The sequence below is a fragment of the Candoia aspera genome, chromosome 2 (assembly GCF_035149785.1).
Source record: "Candoia aspera isolate rCanAsp1 chromosome 2, rCanAsp1.hap2, whole genome shotgun sequence".
In the NCBI taxonomy this organism is placed as follows: domain Eukaryota; kingdom Metazoa; phylum Chordata; class Lepidosauria; order Squamata; family Boidae; genus Candoia; species Candoia aspera.
Window position 1 is genome coordinate 137,309,161 of NC_086154.1, and position 23,553 is coordinate 137,332,713.

At 41.5% G+C, this 23,553-nt stretch overlaps 2 protein-coding genes and 1 long non-coding RNA gene across 3 annotated transcripts in view; 1 reads left to right on the plus strand and 2 right to left on the minus strand.

Moving 5' to 3' along the window:
- The window catches only part of ATF7 (activating transcription factor 7), a 125,607-nt gene extending 123,192 nt beyond the window's left edge, over positions 1-2,415 (minus strand). Inside the window, exon 1 of the mRNA XM_063293840.1 lies at positions 2,238-2,415. The gene's annotated coding sequence lies outside the window, so the exon portion shown is untranslated. The remainder of the gene's footprint in view (positions 1-2,237) is intronic.
- Positions 2,416-2,506: 91 nt separating this feature from the next.
- Positions 2,507-15,356, plus strand: LOC134490649 (uncharacterized). The gene is made up of 2 exons (XR_010067228.1): positions 2,507-2,649; positions 14,848-15,356. It is a non-coding gene; the product is annotated as an uncharacterized LOC134490649 (long non-coding RNA).
- Positions 11,987-23,344, minus strand: ATP5MC2 (ATP synthase membrane subunit c locus 2). Its single transcript, XM_063293841.1, has 5 exons — positions 23,261-23,344; positions 18,817-18,889; positions 15,037-15,114; positions 13,036-13,226; positions 11,987-12,266 (listed from the first exon to the last, which is right to left on the minus strand). Exons 2-5 carry the CDS (start codon positions 18,880-18,882, stop codon positions 12,152-12,154), a joined length of 450 nt encoding a protein of 149 aa, XP_063149911.1. The 5' UTR covers positions 18,883-18,889; positions 23,261-23,344; the 3' UTR covers positions 11,987-12,151.
- Between the last annotated feature and the right edge of the window lie 209 nt (positions 23,345-23,553).

The following is a 23,553-nucleotide window of genomic DNA, read 5'->3' on the forward strand; positions in this document are numbered from 1 at the left end:
ATAGCTATTCAGTCTAGATTAGAATACTTCCCTACATTGCTGTTGTTGCTGAGGTTCTGTGTGAAGTATCTAGAACTCTTAAAACAAGCCATATAAAAATCATTTATTATTATAAACAACACAAGCTGCAACTACTGCCACTGAAATGAAAGCACTTTCAATCAAGATAGTGGAGCTATGTGCAAGGTCTCTTTTGTATCATCGTGGACACCCCAACATGTTGCTAAATCTGTTATGCATATTAAAAAATGTATCTCACAATATAGCATTTTTAGCTCCACCCCTTCCTGTAATTAATTCCTTTTGTCAACTTGCTTGCTTTATACAGAACATGGGAATAACAAGTTGGCTGCCTCAACTGAGAACTACCTGACCACCAGTAGATTCAGATAAACAAACCAATCAGCTGAAGTTAGTACTTCAGTACAATGTTGCTGATGTGAAATAAACCAAACAAGCCAAAATGTCTGCACCCAACTTAAGGAGCTGGGAAAGGTGGAATTAGTGTTCCCAAATGGCCACCATCTTTTCCATGCTGATTCCAGCTGATATCACTGGGCTGCTGCCAAGGCCACAGAATGCTGTGGTCTCAGTGATGCCACTCTTAATTAGCTAGCTGACCCTGCAAAGCAGCAACCATCAACACTCCATGCTGTCACAACCACATGTTTATCCCTTCTTCTAGGCTGTCTTACTGGCACATACCATGACTCAAACATCATCTCCTCCTCCCCATTCGAAGTAGGCAAGTGAGTGCCATTTTTAAAAAGTAGTGATCACCACTTTCTCGCCAGCTCTACCCTTTTATATAGTAGTACGGAGATAAGAGAAAGTAAGGAGCGGCAGCTCAAAAGACACCTGACATGAGTCACCCAGCTGCAGTACAATCCAAAGACAAGGTTTAAATTTATAGGAGTTTCTTCTGGCAACCACCATTCTTGACTGCCAATTCAGGTGAACAAACACCTGCTACCTCCCACTCATTTACCCATCCCCTTAAGCAATGTAGGAGCATCACTCTGCCAGAAATACAGTAAGTGATGTTTTTCCCTTATGGGGAAATCTCATTTGATGTGGCTGAAGAAGGCTTATTAATACAGATGCCTATATAGCTGTTATCAGGGGACTAACTAATACCAGGAGAGCAGTACTTTTTTTTTTATAGCAATGTAGCAACACTCCTTCTCAGCCAGTTGAAAGCAGGCAAGACAGCAGTATTTCAAGGAGCAGCCATCTCTGTTCACTTCTCCCAATCCTAACCCATTTTATATTGCATTATAGATGCCCTAACCCCACTCAAAAGGGTTGGACATTCAAATGGGAATGGCTACTTCATGGATGTGCAGGCAAGTAATAACAGCAAGGAGCAGACACTATTCACTTATTGAGCCCAGCAAGCCTTATCCCATCAGCCACACTGCCCAGGAAGACAAAACAGAGGATGCAAGACATGCTACCCCTGCTTCTACTTCATAGGTGTCTCAAAAGGAATTTGCAGCAGAATTCTCTGCATAATCTTCTTGGGCTCCAAAGATGGGAGGGATGAGTTTCCCGAGTGACCCAAGAGGGGTCTCCAAAGCCTATTCACTGACCCTGTAGCATCCATTAAACATTGATTAAGCCACCCTTATTGTAATTTCACTTATACAACAATCTCCAATATATTTGGAGTGCGGGGTGTTTCTCTATTGGGACATATCTGCCACTCAGTCTTTGCAAGAACTGTAGGCGTCTGAGATCGGCAACACCACCCAGCTCCCCTACCTTTAGAATGATGCTGTTTTGCCCTCATTAACCTCAGCCCCCGGACTTTCCGTCTTTCTCATTCTCAGCCATTTCACCCACATGTATATATACACCCATCATACACGTGCGCGAGAAGCACCCTTTGGCCACCCAGGTTGCTCCGAACTCTCTTCTCGCACGCCCATCACTCCGACTCCCGGGCGCGCGCCCCTCCTCCTGGCCACCGCCCGGGCCCCTTCTCAGAGCTTCCTCACAGCCCCTGAAGTCCCGCCCACATCCAGAAAGGGGGCGGGTTCTCGCTCCAGCTTCACGCTCTGATTAGCTGACTCGCCCACCACTCGTCCCGACCGCTGCGCTAATTGACGCGGCTGAGCTGCCAATCACCGCCAGGCGGAACCCATCTCGCAAGTCTTGGAGGAGTTAGGTTTTTCTTGAGGGGAGGAGAAGGAGAGGACGGGTGAGACAAGCTGAGAAGCAACGGAGACACTCACCTGGGGAGTGGAGTGGGGAGGGAAGTGACCGAATTCCCTTCCCTTTAAGTCCCCGTGTCCCTTCGCCTGGCGCCGACACTAACGGGACTCTCCCCACTCTCGAGCAACGGCCCCCAAGTCTTGCTGTGGTGGATTTCTGTGCCCCCCTACTTTCTGAGCACCCGAGATCCTCGCGAGATTTGATAAAGAGGCGGGGTCACCGGACCGCAAAGCCAATGAGAGGGGTGGGGTGGGGTTAGGGAAAACAGAAGGCGGTGCTGAGGCTTAGCAGCGGCGGCCGAGGGAATGGTTGGTGGTCTTGGTGTTGCTTCCCGCCGCCTAGCTCCCAGGGTGGGGAGAGCGCGCGGGCGCATGTGCGCGCGAGGCACGCCAGTGGAATTCGGGCTACGGCCCTCGAGACGAAGTTGTTCCTGTATTCTCCTCCAACCTGGCGCCCTCCAGGTGCTGGCTGGGAAATTTTACTCGCGTGCCAGCTGGAAGATGGTAAGTTAGGGAAGGTTGATTTAGTCGCCCTCTCTTCCAACCAGTGCCCAGAATGATGGTCGAAGGCCGTAGTGTGCCTCAAATAGGGCCACGCTCCCAGTGCATTTAATCAGTAAATCTCCTGGAGTTGAGTAGCCTTATTTTTAAGTAAGCGGCTATATCACTTATGGTTTTTAACTGTAGGGGTGGAGGAATTGCGATAATTAAGATGTTCAACTGTCCTTTGCTATTGACCATGCTGTGTTTAACGCCCCACAGCAGATTCTTGTATCTAATCAAAGCCAAGCAGAGTCAAAATTATTATTTGGATGGGAGGCCACCTGGAAGGACTTTCCAGAAGGCGGCAGTAGAAACCCATTTACATAGTGTAGCCAAGAAAACTGCATGGACATGAACCAGAAGTTGAGTTTGACTGAAGGAAGTTTTTATCTTTACCTTTTATTTACTAAAATCCTTCAACAATCTGCTGTTTCAACTTGGATTTAAGGGCCAAATTTTTTTCTGATAAAAATGTGTTTTGCAACTATCAAGATGACACGTTTCTATCAAAAGATCAGGTTACCACAGAGACTGGGGACTTGTATCCCTCAGACATTAACTATGATTGACAGCAAAACAGCTATATGGTCAATAGTGAAAGATTGTTCAACAGTAATACCTGGTCAGGCATAGGTTACCAAACTCTGGATTAGAGTGCCTTTGGTCATATTAAACCATACAATTTTGCCAAGTGTTTTGTGTGAAACTATAGATGTTTGCAAATGATGAAATATGGCTTGACTGATGTGTGAACCCACTTGTGGCTTCAATGAACCAAAGTTAAGTAAACCATGAATTAAATCAGTATCTGAACCTAGCAGTATTTAATAAAGATTATGAAGTCAGATTCAGATGTCCACTCAGCCATCTGATAGACCTTGGGGCAATTACTAGCTGTGTTATGCTGATACCACAAGCCCCATTTTTTGCCTGTCTTGACCATATCCAACCTTTGTACTTAGTTTATGGTTCAGTGTGCTGTGAAAATCTGAATACTGACATTGAATTAAGCATGGATAAACCTATCCAATCCCAGGTGTTTGTCTTTCAGCTTACTTTACATTATAAGGATAAAATGGGGAAGAATCACTGCACCACTTTGAGCTTATTGGAGAAAGAGCCAATATAAATGCAAGTAATAAATCCATTAAGAAAACTCTTCTTGAGATTGGCTGGCTTTGTGCATTTTTTTTCATGCTAACTCCAGTCAACTGAAGAATTACTACTTGTTTTGCATTGAAATGATTGATGTGGTGCATAGTGGCTTGCTTCTTCATTCTTGTGGCAATCTTTTATATCCTCTGGTTTAAAGAATAAACTCATACTTAAATATAAGTTAAGCATATCATACTTAATCAGTTACAGGGATTAACTCAAATAATGTACATTTTTATGCCTATCCACAATTTATTACAAATTCCAAAAGATTCATTGTTACAAGGTGGAGGAAAGAGAATAATCTACCTAAAATTGGGAAGTTACTGTAGTGCAGCCTTCCCTAACCCAAACACTGTATTCTTAAGACATCTGCAGGAAACTATCTGAGCAAGTTGTTCTCTTAAATACTCATATTGGTGTCTGAAAGTTTGCATGCTTCTTTTGTTTACTTAATAATCACTTATATCAATGTTTTGTTTATCTAATGCTGTTTTCACTTTAACATATAGTACAATCCCATACAAAATGGCTGGGTTGGCATAACTTTGTAGTTAGTTTGAACTACAAATCAACCACAATTTAAAGAAACCCAGCTTTTGCAGTGGAGTATCCTAAGTAATTGTATGGATTCACCAAATTCAGTTGGATTTACTTGCTGGGAACTATGTTTTTAGGAATTCTACCTTAGACTGATTCAGGCTCATTGACTAAGTTCACACATTGTGCCAAGGTATAATTTGCTTAACCATGGCTTATTGAATAAACCATAGTTGGGTGGGTTCAAACTACACACAAATTTATCAAACTGCTCTGTAAGTTAATTGGATGTACAAATACAGCATTCACACATGGATGAAACAACCTGAAGCCACAGAGTTGGAAGCAGCCATTTAACCATTGAGTTCAACACCCCCCATACAACTGAATGACCCCTACATGAGGCTTCTCAATATTATCAGTTCATAAGTTGTCATTCATCAAATGTGAAAATAAAGAGTCCATACTTATTTTCACTTGCTATAGATCACATCTCCTTGTAATGTATGTATATAGCCAGCATCATTGCAGTAACAGTAAACAAATTCATAATGTAATTCAATTCAAAACAAATGCTGTGGAGTCTTACCTCTCTTCAACTCTGTTACCCCTTCTGTCCCAGTGTACTACTGATCTAATGCACAGGAAAGGCAACCAATTGCCCCTGGAGCACTCTTCTGATTGCCCCAAAATCAGGCTGATTTCCCAAAACAATGAGTAAGGAAGCCTCTAAAAGGGTAACATAAACCCTAAAACAATCTTAACACTAAATATAGTGTGAAAAATTAAGACAGGAAAGAACCTACGTTGGTTTTGTTGCACGATGTCTTCTATTCATCACTGTGAGGTAAAGATAGCTGCTTCAGCTATACTATTAGTAGAAACTGCCTAAGGATTTGACACTCAATTGCAGCAAGGACAGAGATGCCTGAACACTTCCCTTCCTGTGAGGATCCCAACACCTATTCAGAATCTAGTATTTAGTCTAGCATTCGTTTAAAAAGGGCATCATAATTGCCTTGTTAATACTGTGACAGTGAAATGTCAAAACTGACAAATGATACTACAGTAAGTGAACAAGATAGTATTTGCTGCCATTGTTATTAAACATGCAAGCCATGCAGTTATTTAAGCTGTAGCCATTTCTTTGCAGGCTGCTGAATACCTCTGGGCCTAGTCAACTCAAGAGGAGCCAGCTGACAAGGAAAGCGTGTGGTCTAGGAAATATCCCAGGCATTCTCCCTGAAATGAACATGTCCCCTTTGACATGCCAGGAACAGATGCTATCTGTGTGCAGTAGGGGTCCACAAAGAATGTACTGTTTAATAAAAGGGTCAGGTGGCAACTGGAGATGATGAAAACAGCTTCCTTTCCTTCCCCAACCAGGCGCTCTTGAGATCTTGGGACTGCAGTTCCCAGAATGCCTGTGCTGGTTAGTAATTCTGGGAGTCACAATTCCAGTGTATCTGGGAGGTACCCTGTATGGGAAGCTTGAATTGGTGGTGGGAGTGAAGGGATAAAATGTTGCTTTTATTAGGTGTGGGGAATGTGTGGTCACCCAGATGTTGAGCTGTTGATTATAGCGGCTACTCATCTCTCCACTCCAGAGATAGCATCCTTCCACCAAGGGCAAAAGGAGGCAAACAACAGGGCAAACAAAAATGACTGTTATCCTGTTCCCTCCCCCGCATTTTTTTAAAATGCTTTTACCCTACTGAAATAGGCAACTTTTTGAAATTGTTGTTCCTTGGTATAGGATCCCAAGTATACACACTCAACTGGGCAGCCAGCCAGCCATCAGAGAAGGCTGCCAGATTTTTTCCTTCAGGTGCTGGTGCTGAATAAACAGTTTTCTCTTCTCAAAAATACAGGGGTGATTAAACATTTGCAACAGGAGTGAGAGGCAAGGCAAGGATTTTTTTTTCCCTTAACGCATCCTTTAAACAGTATGTACCTTGATGGTATAGATCTTACCTATAAGTAAATAAAAGCAACTGACAATCCTTGAAACAGATCCCTAACAATCTTCAGTATCATTCCTATAGGGGGCTTATACTGCAGCACAAAGAGTAAAGGTTTGATCACGCGGTAGGCTGAAGCATGGGCTTTACTTGAAGGGTTTGCTTTTTTTTTTTTGCTGGCTGCAGAAACCCCAGCATGGATGCATGCCCACATTCTTTTCACTGGCTGGTGTTTGAGAGCAGACCAACTCCCAGCTTTTGCCAAGCAAGAAGGGAATTATTCTTTGTTCCTGCTGAATGAATGAATGAATGAATGAATGAATGAAAAGCTCCTATCCAGGAGCTAGTGACACACATTCTTTCCTCAAAATCATTAAGTATCTTCTTACTCGCTGCAGTTAGAGATGGCCACAAATTACAGAAATAAGATCCAAAAACAGTCCATTACAGAACATCTCCCCCAAGCATAAAAAGCCACTCTCTGGGGTTTTAGTCCAGCCCTTCATATGTGTAAGACCAAATGGATCATATTACATTCAGGTTTTTTTAATGCAGTATTTAACACCATGGCATTTGCTTTATTGAAATGGGAGAAAGAAACGAAGTGTTAAATGTAATGCACCTTCTTTGTGTCCAAATCACAATATGCTTCCTCGTCGCCAGGAGGAAAAACAAGCATAGAATTTAGCTCTCCTCCAACTGTTGACTTCCAAATGTGTTGTACTACAATTCTTACAAATATTTGTTCGGTAAATAAATTCCTGTCAGCCAAATAGACATGCTATGGAGATTTGTGCAGTAATGGCATCTTTTGTTTCCTATACCTGGTTTGTCTGGTTTTGAATTGCCATGTTACATGAACCCAGGCAATTGTGGCTTTTTTCAAAGCCGTGGTGTAATATATTAACTCAGTCATTGCATTCTTACATTGTTCCAATTCATAATGTGGATGGTTTTGGCCAAGTGCAATGTCTGAATCCATCCAATGCTAGTTTACATTCAACAGGCCACTGTTAAATAATACTTTAACAGAAGGGAAAAAGTCACTATATTCAACATTCATTAAATGTCTATTCTGTCTTTCCTTCAGAGGCTCAAGATGGTGCACACAGTACTTCCATTTCCCCCCATAACAATCCTCTGAGGTAGATTGGGCTGTGTGTGTGAGAGAGAGAGAGAGAGAGAGAGATGGGCCCAAAGTCACCCAGTGAGCTGCTGTGGCTGAAGGAGATCTAGTACTTGGTCTCTAAACTTGTAGTCTGACATGTTAGGCACTACACCTTACTGGTTATCTCATCAGGCTACACTGCATTTATTGAAGCATACGTAGTATAAATGGAATACCAATGTTATGAATTGCACTCTTGGACAACTCTGAGCAGTTTATTCACATGAACAGTGATGCCACCCCATTGGTACCACTTTATAAGCAGATGGCATCAACCACCATTCAGTTTTGTGATGTAAGAAAGGCTGCAATAGGAAAGTGGAGAGGGATGGGGGATAGGCAGTGCATTTTAATGGAGTCCTTGGTGCTCTCTGAACTTGGTTATTTGCTTGCAGATGTTTCATTACCCAATTAGGTAACATCAGCACTAGTGAGTGTGGAGTTTTACAGTAGCTTGCCCTGCCAGTGTTGGTGGGGGTGTGGTTTTCTCCTTGGTAGTTCCTTGATTAGGGTATTGTCTTCTGCTTGATTGTTTGTCTGGAGTTAATCCCTGTTTATCTGGGTGTTGGCTGCTGGAGGCTGTATTCTGGTCTTTTTGTTTCCTTCTTAGCTTTTTGTTGTCTCTTGAATGGTGTGTGAATATGGTTTATGTGTGTATTGATGGCTGATTTGTCTGAATGCCAAGCTTCCAGTAATTCCCTATTTGGATTTGGATGTTCAGTTTCCCAGTTGAAATTGTGGTTGAGTCTGTCGATGTGTTGTGAGATTAAAGAGTTTTCATTGTGTCTTCTGACTTCTACTTGGTGTCTGCAAGCAACCAAGCTCAGAGAGCACCAAGGACTCCACAGTTCACCCCTGAGCTACATATATTCTCTTCTATTGGAGTGCAGTTTTAACTGCTCTCCCAAGATAGGGCTGGATTAGAAAAAGCTGCATCTTTTGATACTTCTGTATCTCTTGCCTGCCCACATAATGCCCTCCATTTTCTAGGATATGGAATAAGAACAGGATGGGGAAATGCCACAGAGGACATCCATTCTAATTCTAAATGCTTTATACCCCAGACACTTCTAATCCAATGAAACAGGTATATATACAGATAGCTACCTCCATTTTATAGTATTCTGCAAAGAACCATCAGAAAGACACTTTGCTGATGGAGATGAGAGAAGATTGATGTATCAGTGGTAACTATTTGGGAATGAGTTGAGCAGTTCTACCATTTACTACCCAATTTTAGAATATCTCTGGTCCTAGATTAAATATTAAATTGTCCATTAAGCACTTCACTTTATCTCCTACATAGACTAAGGACATCTCTCAGACAAGTTTCTTCAGTTCAGATACAGACTTGTTAGCATTCCCTTCATTGTTTAACTATTTCTGCTAGCTCACCCTACCCCCCCATAGCCAGGTTGGCATCAGCAGCAAGTTTCCAAAACACAGCCATAACTGTAACACGCAGCTCAGCCAGTTCCTTAGCAACCCCAGTCCAGATTGCCAGGACCAGCTGTGGGTTGACAACAATCAGCAATCCTAGTCAATAGAGTCAGGCTCCCAAGAAGCTCCCAAAATAGTCTCCAGCCATTTGTTCACCCTGCACAATCATATGCAAAACATTCTAGTCAATTCAAATGATACAGCATATGGGCCTTTCCTCCTCAAAAATCCTGAAAAACGTATAGAAGAAGGCTTTTTTCTTTCATTTTTTTTCTTTGAAAGCATTTCAACCTTTTTAGGTCAACACCCCCCTAAAGAAACCCTGGTATTGAATGATTATATACCTTTTTATTTTTAAGGATAGAGATGTTTCTAAGTTATGAAATTGTGTTGAACAAGATTCATTCCTTTTCTCATATAACATCAACATGGCAACCCAAAGGGAAGAGCAGAGAAAAACCTCATGGCAGAGAAATAACCAAGTCGAAAGCCCTTCCTAATTCTAGTGGGGGGTGCAGGAGACAAGGAGGAAGCAGCTGAAGATTTCAGTGCTGCAACCAAAAGGATTACAATTCCAGATTTTCCACTTGGCCCATGGGCTGGCTTTTTTGTGAGCAGGAAGGCAGATCTGTTCCTTTTAATGCCCCTGTGATGCTGTCTTGGAAGCACTCAATCTTTTTTTTTTATGTGTACTTAAGCTCAAATAGTTAATTATCAAATGATGGATTGAGGAACACATACCTATGTGGCTTCTCCTCCATTCTATCTTCTGTTCCTCCTCCAAATCTGGTATTTTTTAATCCTCTCTGACTTTCTCTTAGTAGCTAACAGAGCTGCCCCTAAACAGAACCTTCACATCTAGGCTTTTTAAAAACATAAACAAGTATGAGCATTACAGGAGTGGGCCATAATCTTCATACCTTCCTTCTAAACTTAAACTTCCTGGAAGCATCAAGGCAATTCTTACCTCAGTAAGCTCTAGTACAATGACAAAAAGCTACACCACAGATGTCTGGAATCATCCTAAGTATTGTTAATAAAGCACATGGTGGTAAACATTGTCACAGAAGCCAAAACTCAAATAAGCACCAAGTTAGAAGAGTCAGGAACCCTGCCTTGTGCTTTCCAAGATACCCATAAGGCTTAAAAAAACAGCAGTAGATAATTTGGTGCATTCCAGATATGGTGGAATCCAACTTCTATCAATCCTGCCCAGCACACCTAATAAGAGATTGTTCAAGTATAATGCAAAACATCTGGAAGATAAAGGGACTGAGAATATTTTTTTCCATATAAGAGTATTAACCTGAAACCCAGAGGATTAGAAACCAAGCAAATAAGTATTTGTAGACTTAATTAGGTGATAACTACTGTAAAAATGTATTTCTTACAGCGATCAGGGGGGCAAAAAGGTCTATCTTCCTTGCCAACAACTAGACTTAAGACAAAGGGTAGAATTCACAACTGAGTTATGCCTAGTTTCCTTATCCATGATTTATTGAAGGAGCTCCATCACTTACATAACATTAAGGAAATTCTACAGGTGTGATAAACAGCTCACATTTACAGCTGAAATAGCTGTTTGGAACTTTTGGAAGTGTTGCAAACACTTCTGGTAAAGTTGGAACAACTATTTCAAACTTGAGATGGGATACTTCAGATCAAAAAAGTGTCCAACCTCTAGCTAAAATCAAATGATACAGTTTAGCATGATTGTGAATTCAGTCTAAATGTAAAATCAATTAAAAGTTCATAGGGAGGTCTGCAGGATCCCATGGTTCCAGAGAAGATGCCATTATTCCTGTATTCTATTGGTGGGCTTTCTCCCCAAAGGCATGGCATGTAGTTGGCTACTGTAGGAAAGAGGATGCTGAATTTGATCAGCCTTTAGTCTAATTGAGCAGGGTTCTTCCAAGCACCAAAATCATGTTTACTAAATATCTCGCACCACCATCTGCAATGATAACTCTTAAAGGAAAAGAGATACTTCAAAGGCTGCTGGTTCTTGGCCAGGTTTTAATTTACAGAAACCAAGAAAACCAAATTCTACAAGTATGTCAAAAGCAGAAATAACTATTCAGAATGCTATGAAACAAACAAAAAATTTATTGCCTAAACTGGGGCAGGCAACATTCTTGCAGCTGGGGTTAGCACTTCCCAAAAATTGTTTCTTTGGGTTCAGGGCCACTGATGATGGTGCAGTGATGTTGCCAAAAGCAAAGATTTTTTAATGTTTGATCCTTTTACTTTTTGATTTTTCTTATACCTAAAATAGGTGGATCAAACATATAAAACATTTATTTCACTCTTTTTTAAAAAACAGAAGATTGTGGGGAGTCTCACTGTTATTTGCTGGTTGCTGAGACATTCTAGCAGCAGTGTCTTGGAGGGCCGGGAGGAAAAAAGAGGGGGCTCAGGAACAATGTCTGGCATAGAGGCCATCCATCCTGCTGCAAGCTAATGACGTGCCAACAGAAGTACTGATAAGTATTGCTACAATCCTGTGACACCAAGGACAAGCTTCATTTACATTCATTAAGATTCCATAAAGAGTAATGGCATCAAGCTACTGATTAGGTTTTCCACACTTATTGGAAATTACTGAACTAAAAAAAGTACAGCCATTACAGGATTGTCAATGATCTACTGCAGGGTTTCTCAGCTTGGGCCACTTTAAGATGTGTGGACTTCAACTCCCAGAATTCCCCAGCCAGCAACACTGGCTGGGGAATTCTGGGAGTTGAAGTCCACACATCTTAAAGTGGCCCAGGTTGAGAAACCCTATCTACTGGATACACTGAACACATTCTATTATGCTGTGCAATTGGCTGATACCATCATATGGAATTCATGTCTCCCACTGAGCACCCACCAATCAATCACTGATTAACCCCAAGGGGAAAATATTTGGAACCAGGTGTCTATCACAAAACCACATATGCACACTAAAAAAACCCAGGAAATGTATACCAATTCTGTATTTATTCACTTGCCCCCAGTGAACAGGGAGGATTTGGTTAACAGGTGGGCTTCTCCTCTCTCCCACAAAACATTCAGCTCTGTACACATTAGACTAAACACAGGGGGAAGAAAGGAAGAGCATGTTGCAAGTAGTGGATCTGGTTTTGTCACATTGCAAAGAGAATGAGGAATGCTACCATCAAGCAGAAGAGCCCCATGGCCTCGGAGAGCGCAAAACCCAGGATGGCGTAGGAGAAGAGTTGCTGCTTCAGGGAGGGGTTTCTGTGGAGGAATTAAAGAGATACACCCCGGTCAGTGGAACAGAGAAGAGCTGCAGTTCCAGCATCTCTAATGGGTAGGTTTGAAGTTATATTGCTCCTGGCCATGTCACGCTTATTAGGAGGAGCAAAAAACCTAGCTGCATGCAGAGCCTTCAGCCAATTTTGCAATTAAGTCTACAAGATTTATTAGACTATAAAGATTTTACTAGGGTTTATTCTGCACCAGGTCTTTTTACCATTGCTTTTCTGTTGTCAATTGCAAGTAGAATTAAAACTAAGGCTCTGAAAGGCACTTAACATGCTACTATATCCATAAGTAGTGGCCAAGAGCTTTCAATGTTTACTTAGAAATAAACTGCTTTCTGCAGAGTTTCCCTGCAATGTTAATTAGAAATTCCCTTTGCACTTTTGTCCATCACTGTTTCTTATTCTGCACAGCTGTAACATCATCGATAAGGAGCCCTTTCCTCAGTTTCTGCTCTTGGCAAGAGGAAACTAATATTTTGTTTTAAAAATGAATGGCAGTGCTATTCACAAGGGAGATCTTTCTTAAAAAACGGGATGAGTAATGTTACTAGACGTATATCCTTGCTGAGAAGAACTGATTAATTGAGGACAATCATCAGTAATGCCACAGCTATATTGAGCTAAAGCAATCAGAGGCAGGAAGCATCTAATCAAAGGCACTCAAGGCTTGGAAAATCCCATAGTTCTTTGCCACTGTATAACGATGCTACAAATGGGATATAAGTAAAACTCCTTCTCTATACCTGGCATAGCCAATGATGAGGCTGCCAAATACTGTTCCAATGCCAGCACCAGAGCCAGCTACACCCACGGTTGCAGCACCAGCACCAATAAACTTGGCGGCAGTATCAATGTCCCTGGACACAGCGCTTGTTTGGAGCTCCCGATGCCACAGTGGCAAGGCTTCATTCTGGGCACCTGAGAGGCAGCAGGGCTAGGAGAAAAGAAGAAGAAATAGGAGGAAGGTCTGAAACAGGAGGTGACAAACAATAAATATGTAATAATTGGCCCTGCCTGCAGCCATTGCCAATCTTGGCTGCTAATGTTTATTATCCTTTCAGCAAGGTTATACTTCCAAGTATACCAGAGTTCAATTTAAAACCAATTCCCAGCTTAGCTTGATAATGGCTATAAACTTTGGCAGGGGACAACTACCTCAGTTTGGGCCACTATAATTATGAAGGGAAGGTAGACAGTCTGGTGTCCTTCAGATGTTTCATCAGCTCCAGGCAGCAGGGTGCTGTTGGTCTTACAGTACAAGCCACATGGCGACTCTGATTGCCTAAACCTGGAGTAGAGAATCACATGACAACAAGACCTGGATTCACATGCGCTTGTGACTGTGAAGCACACTGCCTTTCACTGGCTGATCCCCATCTGGCCACCAACCTAGAACTGTATGTGCTCTTTACAAGAGTGGGATTAAAGCCATAAGTGAATGAGGAATTGATGGAATTTCTTGAAGCTTACCAACAATTCCAAAGTTTGAACTAAATGAACTGGCCTTAACTTCTTCCTGCTGCGAGGGCAGCTGGAAGAACTCCAAATAAGCTCCAAAGGTAGCAGATTCAAACCTGCACAAATTTAACAGTACACCTGCAAGCCCAGCTATAACTGGCTGGGTGGGGAATTCTGGGAGTTGAAGTCCACGCATCTTAAAGTTGCCAAGGTTGAGAAACACTGTTACAGAGAGACAGCCCTGTAGCACCCTGAGGCCCCCTAGTGACTTGTTACAGCTTTTTGAAAGTTATCTATTTGGAAATGTACAGCTTTGCTGCTGCTGCGTGTATAATCCAAAAAATCTAGCACAGCCCATTCAGTGGAGGAGGAGGAGGAAGAATCCCACCTCAAGAAGCTCAGACATGAACAAATTCTGGAAAATTTATGTCTGTGGCATCAATCAAAGCTAAAGCACTCAATCCAGAGAGTGGGCAGAGACTGAGTCCAGGGCAATCCAACTCTGAAGTACCAATCAGGAGCAGGAAAATTCCCCTCTCAGGGAGGCTCTATAAAAGAGGACAAGGAAGTGCAGTTCTGCCTTTTGCCTTCCATCATGCAAGGAGACAGGATCTCTTCCCAGGCTTGCTTCAACCTGGTAAGAAAACCCTCCAATCTAGAGAATGACTAGAGAATCAGAACAAAATAGCCACAGGGATTAGCAGGACAGGCACAAATTAATGTGTTTTTGTTAAATGATTTTATGGATCGATCTGAGCTATGCTTTTGTATCCTGGGTCCTATTTTGTCCTACCTCTCTTGTATGGATATGGATTGTATGGATTGTATTCCTGCCTGCAAGAAAAGCCCCTGGGTTAAAGTCTGCAGGAATCACACTCTTTTTCCCTTTCTCCTATTGTCTTTCATGTGAATTTACTCCCATAATCTTAATCTGTATTATAAAAGCTTTGTTATGTTCTTCTAGAATCAGTCTTCCCATTCTGACAGGGAATGCTCCAATATAGCTATTCATTGAGTAGTGATGTGCAACACTGAATGTTCTTGGGACAGAATGTTCTGGAATATTCCCCTTGACAACACCAATCTGACTATTCTAGGGGTGATCTGGAAGTTTTCAGTACTGTCTGGAATAGCTGCATTGGCGTGATCCAAAGGACGAATTGAACACTGCTTTTGCACATCCCTGGTTAAAACTATAGCAAGTTTTTGCCTGCTGAAACTTGGCAGGACAAGGAAGCAATGCTGAGAAGATTCATAATCTGTCTCTCTTGAATATCCTAACTTACCTTATCTGTCCTGACCTGAGGTCTGTTCAGCACAGAGGCAGAGAGAGGCCTGCACAAAAACGTGGAACTGTTCCTCACCTGCAGAAAGGAAAAAACACATCACAGAAGAGAAATAAAACTTCCACTAGTACAGCAAGCTTCCTTGTCAAGCACATTCTAGGTTTAAAGGCAAAATCCTAACTGTTAAAAGGAACAATGGTAGGGGGTTCAAACATGGTGATTTAATACATTGTGTAAAGCCAGATATTATGGTTTTTAAACCATAGTTTATGGCTTTGTATATGCAAACCAAACCATTAAGACTTGTTTAATATAATATATGAACACTGATTTGAGTATGTCCACAGGGGCCACCCAGCATAGCTATGGTGAACTGTCCTGTCCCTTTTCTAAAAGGGAAAGGTATGGAGGGAGTAAAAGAGGAAAAGCCCTGTCAATTTCTTAAACCCCAGTTGGAGGAGAAAGAATCCAAACTAAAGCATCCGTGGAAGATGGCTGCCCAGCTTCTGCCTGAACACATCACAGTGTTTGGTCCCACTAATAACTTTTTATCACTAAAGCATTTGATAAAGCAATATCACCAGAAGCCTTGTCAGGCTAACCTTCCTACTAACTTCTTTAGCAATATATGGGAATGCTCTAGACCTAATGAACATTGATTTCAGCAAAGCACTTCATGAGCATTCTGACCAGCAATCTAGTTAAATGTGGGTTGGTGGGATAGCTAATACTTTAGAAGACAGAACTGAATTTGAAAGAATCTTGGCATGTTAGAGAAATAGAATGAAAAATAACAAAATAAAATTTAACAAGAACAAATGCAAAGTTCTTTCTATACAAAAGATCAATCAAATACAGAGGTATAGAATGGGCACTACCTGGCTTGACAAAACTACTTACGAAAATGGTCTTGGAGTAGTGGTTGATTGCAAACTGAATTTATGGGAGCAGTGTGATGCAGCTGCAAAAGGGTCAAATGAAAATTTAGCTGCAGCAAAAGAAGTATATATTTCCAAATCATGAGAAATAATCATTCCACTTCACTGTGCACTGGGCTGATGTCACCCTGAATATTGCCACCACATTTTAAGAACAATTCAGACAACTGGAATAGATTTGGAGAAGAACAAGGATGATTAGAGACTAAAACTTATGAAGAGACTGAATGGACTGGGAATGTTTAGAGTTAAGGAGAGAAGATTGTGTCGTGATTTAAAGCATCCATCAAATACCTGAACTGATGTCATACAGAAGAAATCTGAGATCTGATCTCTGTCATCCCAGACAGCAGGACACAGAACAATGGATCTAATTTACAGAATGGTGGAATTCCAATGGAATTTTCCAGTGGAATATTAGAATTCCAATGGAACATTAGTAAATTTACAAGAATAATAACTTGACAGTGGAAGTAGTTTGACCTGGTAAGAAGGTGGATTTCATTTGCTGGAAGTGTTCAAGCAGAGGTTGGATGGTCATCTATTCTGGGGGTATTAATTCAGATTCCTGCATAAACTGTGAGGTTGGATTCAGTGGCCTAAACAGCCCCTTCCAACTCTCTAATTCTACAGTCTCTGAAGGTACAAGTTCCTTATATATTCCCATTTTCTCATCAGGATAGCACATATATATTTAGTATTTATCTTAGAGATGTACTTTATTCGAGTCCTAGGACGACAACTGTTTCATATTTTAAATAAAATGCTTAGTTTCCAGGAGCACTAATTCAGAAGAAGGTGGTAATGTGGTAAATACATATTAATGTATTTTTTAAAAAGAATCAACGGTTCAGAGTAATACAACATTTGCAACCTGTACAAACTCATGCAAATAAAATGAACCAGTTTGTGTTTTTAGTTTGCACAATGTATTCTATTAGGTATACAAGATACTAAAGAATTGTCCTGCTGGACCCCTCTGGACTTTGGAATTTTACTGTAATTCTCAACAGTAAATACTAAGGAAAACCTGCAAATTAAAACCCAGATTCTGATAGATTGTTGTAATCCGAAGAACCAGCAGTAATTAGGATCTGCAAGCTAGGCTGACATCATCTTTATGCTACTTGAGCCATTGTGGAAAAGAAAACAAAGCAGCTGGGTAGCCCACTTGGGAAGAACAAACCTCTTCTCGTAGTCAGTTGATGCTGAACTTTCTCAGTGCTATCTCAGTTTGGGGGACAAGGCATGGAATACATGCCAGATTAGAAATGGCACATGTTTGAAGGATCCTTTAATTTAAAAAAGGTTATTAATCAGTGCTGTTTGCTTAAAAACCAATAGGGAGGTGTTTAACACAAGCAAGATTCTCAAGCTGAATTCTTCATTTAGCACTAGACATAGACTACATAACCTGAAGAGGTTGTGCTGCCCCATATTTTGAGCTATGCCTGTTCAAAGTGCAGTAACTAGAGCAGTGTTTCTCAACCATGGCAACTTTGAGACATGTGGACTTCAACTCCCAGAATTCTCAGCCAGCCATGCTGGCTGGGGAATTCTGGGAGTTGAAGTCCACACGTCTTAAAGTTGCCAAGATGGAGAAACTGTGAACTAGAGAGTGGAAAGTGCTGTTCTCTTATCCTGCCTATTACTGCAGCAATCCATCCAATATGTAGAACTCAACATACAACCTACAGCAAGGACAGACCACCTTTTTGTAAGTGGGGGCCACACCTTTTAATTTAAATTTTTAATTTAAAAACCAAGGGTTACAGTGAGAAAGATAGGATTTCCAACCTGTGTTTTCACTTTTTTTTCAGTTTACTCTTTCATAGGTTTGTTATGTCTGTCAGAAACATAATAGACATTTGTTTTAATTTCAAGACTAAGAGTAGCAGGAAATAATATTGCCGTTACTTGACTGTCACTGCATTTTGGCTCCACAATCTCTACAGGAGCTGAATGTAGCCCTGTGCCCATCCCTGGCCTATCATTAGTTGGGAATAACCATCATAATTCCAACATCAAAGTAGGACCTATTTTCAGATGATGTGGTCAGCTGTTAGAAGATGAAAAAACACAAACTAAGGAACAAGATATATACAAACTTCTGTAATTAAGAAATGTGGGGAGGTGCCTCCTTTAAGCATCTGTAGTAGTTCACCTGTAGGACTGAGGAAAGGTAAACAGAACAAAGTCCAGAGTAAGAAGATCCACTCTCAAAGCAGGAATATAATCTGCTGCCCACATCCATTTTGCCTACTCCTGATCAGGAGAAGCAACTTTCAGCAGAGACAAAGTGAACTACTCAATCAACTTTATTCTGTTCTTTGTAGTGATATAAGAAAGAATGTGATGTGATCATGGCAATAGAAAGCCACGTTCTATCTCAGGAGGAAACCAAAAAGCATATAGCATACATGATCTGCTACATAACTTTTTTATAAAAGAAAAGTGCTGTTGTGTATTCAGATGTTGGAAAAAAAAAATTGACTCACAGAAAAACAGTGAAAGAAGAATGAGTTTCTAGGACAGGAACACCAAGATATGCATGATCCCCTTGTCATAAACCATCTCTTAAACCCACTCCAATTTATAGTTCTGCAGCAAGAGCTGCCAAGATATTTTTAAAAATGTCTTTGCAATCATGAGGATTAGGAGTCAAAACTGAAAGAAATCTTCAGAAGGGTCTTCAGGACAAATCATTCTACAGTCTATGCTTGATTGCATACTTGCAAGTTATGTAGTTCATTGATTTTAACATACTTATCAACATGGCCAGTTGTTTTGAAAGCCAACACACTGTTAAAAATACCCAAGAAGATACATCTTAGTTACTCACCAGGGTGGAAGCAGAAATGAACTTTGCACAAGTATACATATTCAGGGATGTTGGGGGTAGCCACATTCAGCAACTGAAAAACAAAACAAAACAGATGCCAAGATATTAGGAGAAAGTATTTACGGCTTCCATTATCTGTCACAAGTACAGAAAGAACCTACAGGTAGTCCTCACTTAGTGACCACAATTGGGACCAGGAATTCCATCGCTGAGTGCCATGGTCGCTAAGCGGAAAATCACGTGACTGTGGCAGGCTTATGACCCTACTTTCCCTTCAGCCATTAAGCAAAATATCACGTGACTGCAACTTACAAATTTACTTCTGACTTGTCACAAGCCAGTTGCAAAGTACACAAATAGCAATCATGTCACCTTGTTGTGAAGCACCTAATCATGTGACCACAGGACGCCATAATGGTCATAAATACACAGCTGGTCACAAAGCTATTTTTTTACATTGTCATAACTTCAAACAGTCACTAAATGAGGCAGTCAATAAGTGAGGACTACCTATACTACATTTGGAAGATCTGTGTCAGGAATGATTTATGCAGTACAGCAATAATAAATGAAAAGATAATACAGTGGAAAAAAACAAAAAAAAGTATATAACACATTACCTGCAGGATAAAAGGAACTGATTAGCACAAGCAGGGCTTCACAAATTTTAGATACTGGCTGGTCAAACATTCCAGTATATATTTTTTTTCAGAAGGAGGTTGTCGAAAGTTTCATTTGGTACATCAAGATTAGATTTTGATAGCTAGATTTTGAATTTTATATTATACCAAACTCTCAAGGGTTCAGGGCAGTGAATTTTATGACACAGAATCAATGCAATTCCTTACAAATTCCTAAGATTACACTGCTAGAGTAACTGTTGCTTATTCTAGAAACTAAATATTTGCTAATGTAAGGTGGGCCTAAAGTCACCTCTGGAAGATACTCAGATGGAACATTTTGAGACCAGGAAGAGGTTGAGGGAGACTGCAAATGAAGGAACAATTTTCAAAATGTCAGCTAATTTTAGTGTTAATAAAATCTGGCACTTGATTTACAACAGATCAGCATGACATTCTGAGTCTTGGTTGTTTAATAGCAGCAAGTACGAGATTTCCATCTTACATTATATTGCTTTTCTGAAGCAAGTTTGGGAAAGTGGGAATGGCTGTATGTCTGGAAGGACTGTATGTTTCATTCATTTATCATACACAAAAGAAATCCCTAGGTCAGAATCCTCTTTGTACCAGATTCTAGTTGACTGATCTCTAGGTTTAATTTAAAAAGTAAAGCAGATCCTACAAGCCTGAAATCCATCATCCTGTGTCAGCAACTGGCTTCTGTAATTTAGCCTGTAGACAGAACAGACATAATCAGGTATGATGTTTACATCACCAGAAATGGCATTTGCACTCAGCTGTCTCATAACACATAGGACTGAACTACATGTTGCCCCTAGATTGCTCCAAGCATATAGTCTTAGGGCAAGGGCACACAGATGCACATTTGGCATCCATAGTGTACACATGGAGGATTATTCAGGGCATGGTGGTCTCAAATCAGTATACAGTTTATATGAGCTATGTGAAATGAGTGCTTCCCTCCTCCCGCCCCCCTGCAAAGATTGCTTTTTACACAGGGCTACTTTGCCATTAGCTCCACAGTAACAGCTCCTTTTTATAAGCTGCCCAACAAGCTTGCTATTATACACAGATGACCAGAACTAAGAATTAGATATAGACTCTGTTTCAAATTGTTCTCAAGACAGCAGCCATGAGATTGAGAGGAGAGAGTGGATGTGCAATGCTCTATAGAACACTCAACCTGCATGGCAGGAACTGAACTACAGCTCCAAAATTCTCCGCCACATCTATAGGACATAGATTGTGGGAGGAAGCTATCTAAAACACTGGACTGCCAATCAGCCTGGAGGACAGCTTGACCTGCTTCTGCAGTACCTAATAGTTTAAGCTATAGAAGTCAGGTAAAACTTTTCACTATTTGGGGATGAACAATATAAGGGGAGGGAAGAAATCGAGATTTATTCATTTCTATAGGAAAAACAGCTTATAGTTTACTGTATCATTAGTCACTAATACATTTATTGGAACAGCAATGATAACCTCCATAATTGAGTAATTTTTTATTCACAGTTTACAGTCAAATATTACTTGCCCTCCTGTGTATGAGCCTACTTTATAGCTAACTGTCTTAGCACGACTCAGAACAGAGCAACTGTTTTGATTGCATACATAATCCACAGAGTTTAATGTGGGGTTTATTGTAAGGAACTGACAAAGAAGTATGCATTATTACTTTCATTATGCACAGAACAGGCTGCTGTTAAAGGGAACGAAAAAGCCCAGCAGAAAAGGGGAAATTATATATAAAAAATCCACTTGTCAGCAGCAAGTACACAAGCAAATGGAAAACCGAGTATCTCCCAACAAACTCTCATATGCACCAGTTCAGAAAAACTGAAGAAGCTAATGGTTCTCCCATTACTTCTTAACCAAATTTCAATGAAATTGAAGGCCTGCTCTTGCTTGAATATTTCAATACATACCAGAGGACTTAAAGGTGACATATATTATCTCACCTGCACAATCCTTCAGAAAATATTACTAACAGCACAAAAAAGTCCTATTGTTCTCAAGCTTTTTCATATCCAATATGGATGTTTTCCAAGTGCAAATGGGAAAAGGGAGCCTATCTGTTGAATTGTGTCTGCTAGAGCAGGCAATGAGCAAAAATTAGACTGAATCATCTAAAAGGTCTCTGGGTGTCTTATGATAGATTATGTGCCATGGTAGACAGACTGTTCAACAGTAACAACAAAATTACTCCTACCTGCATTAAATTACATCACTGAAATAAAGAACCAGGAATAGATTTGTTTGCAAACAGGTTGTGAATTATAAGCAGTCCTGGTGGTGTAAGTGGTTCAAGTATTAAACTAGGAGCAAGGAAGATCCAAGTTCTTATTTATTTATTTATCTGTCTAATTTATCCCCACCCATCTCCTCCCGTTGGAGGCCTCTGGGAGGTTTACAACCAGTGATTAAAACCATCAGAATAATACAAAAAATAAAATACAGTAAAAATACTATAAATAGAAATAAAGAATAAAAAATAAAAAATCCAAGCGATGAAACATCTAAAACAGTCCAAGTGTGGGAGGAGTGGTCTATAGCAGCCATCCCCATGTAGATCTATTCCCCTCTCTACCCCAAGCGAGGCGGCAGAACCAGGTCTTCAGACTCCGCCGAAAGGCCAGGAGCGATGGGGCCAATCTCACCTCTGGGGGCAGCATGTTCCACAGGGCGGGAGCTACTGCGGAGAAGGCCCACAGGACGAGAGCCTTATCTATCTTAAACCTCAGAAGTTCACTGGGTAACTTTGTGTTAGCCACTCTCTTTCAGCCCCACCTAACTCACTAGGTTTTTGTTGCAGCGAAAACTAGCAAAGTGTGCTGTCTTGAGCTCCTAAATGAAAAATGGGATATAAATAAATAAATTACTCAGAACAAAGTCCTGGGCTTTGAATTTGGTAAATCAATGCATCCTCCTTATTCAATTTCAGCTGCTTTCCTACCAGTATCCATGAAAAAAGTAAATCTTGTTAACTGAACTTCACCAATTCCTGTGCTAAAGAGGTGGAAACAGGAGGAAAGTGGACATTAAAGGAAAATAAAGGCTGTGAAGTAAACCAAGACATTATCTGTGAATACCTGACCATGAGATCACAAGATGACTCTGTAAAACCTCACTTTGCCTGTGTTAAAAAGAAATAACGTTTGATGCTTACATGCCTTCTCTCCCCCAACTCACAACTTGGGCAGGGAGAAAAACTTTCTTCCTTTATTTATAGTTAGGAATTCCCTTTGGGGAATAACAAAAGGAAGCTGTACTGAGAATGACAACCGGCATATCGAAGCCGCAAGCCTGATCTTACAGCTTTCTTTTTAATTGCAGCTGATCTGAACTGAATCCGGTCAAGCCTCTGCCCAGATCAAAGCGGCAGAGAAGGTTGAGAAACCTTAAGGACTTAGCCCGCCTACTGAAGGACGAGCGTCCGGCAGCCGGGGCTGCTTCGTCGTGCGCATCAACTGCAAGGACACTCGCACCGTGCCTTGAGACCGCAACCACGTGGGGCGTCAGAGTCCAGCCCGTCCGCTACGGACCCCGCGGATTCTAGGGAAAAAAAAACACCTCCCGCCGTAAAGCCCCGCCCACACTCCAGCCAAGATCATTCCCAAGGGTGGCTCCGCCCACCACGGCTCCTCCCCCTTGCCCCGACGAGACGGTGCATGACCCGGGCGACCCCGGTCTGCACCGCTTCAAGGCCGAAGAGGAGCGGAGTGCAAGAGACGCGAAGCAAAAAGGCAGGCGGGGAGAAAGAGGATTTCCCCGACGCCATAGCGACCAGGGCTCCGCGATCCTACCTGCTGCTCGGGAGAGGAGAGCAAGAAGGACCGCTTTTCGCGCATGCGCCGGCGGAAGAACGCCTGTCGGGCCTTAAGCCGCCCGGAAACGGTTTCTCGGAGAAAGAGCGCGGCGGCTGGAGCGCCCGCCGCGCCGAAGGAAAAAAAAAGAACTGAGGAAATGGCCTTGAGTACGTCACAGCGCCATCTGCCGGCTTCGGTGGTGGTATCGCAGGTTACCATCCTAGTCAGCCGGAAAGCTACACTTTTCCGCGTCTCACCTGCCCTCGGAAAATGTGACACGCCGCTTTTCA

Bases quoted from the DNA above. Each gene is read 5' to 3' on its own strand.
- ATP5MC2 (XM_063293841.1), bottom strand. From the start codon at position 18,882: ATGTGGCTACCCCCAACATCCCTGAATATGTATACTTGTGCAAAGTTC. The intron at 15,115-18,816 runs GTGAGTAACTAA...TCCTTTCTGCAG, and splicing joins TCATTTCTGCTTCCACCCTG to GTGAGGAACAGTTCCACGTT. The intron at 12,267-13,035 runs GTATAGAGAAGG...ATTCCTCCACAG, and splicing joins CTCATCATTGGCTATGCCAG to AAACCCCTCCCTGAAGCAGC.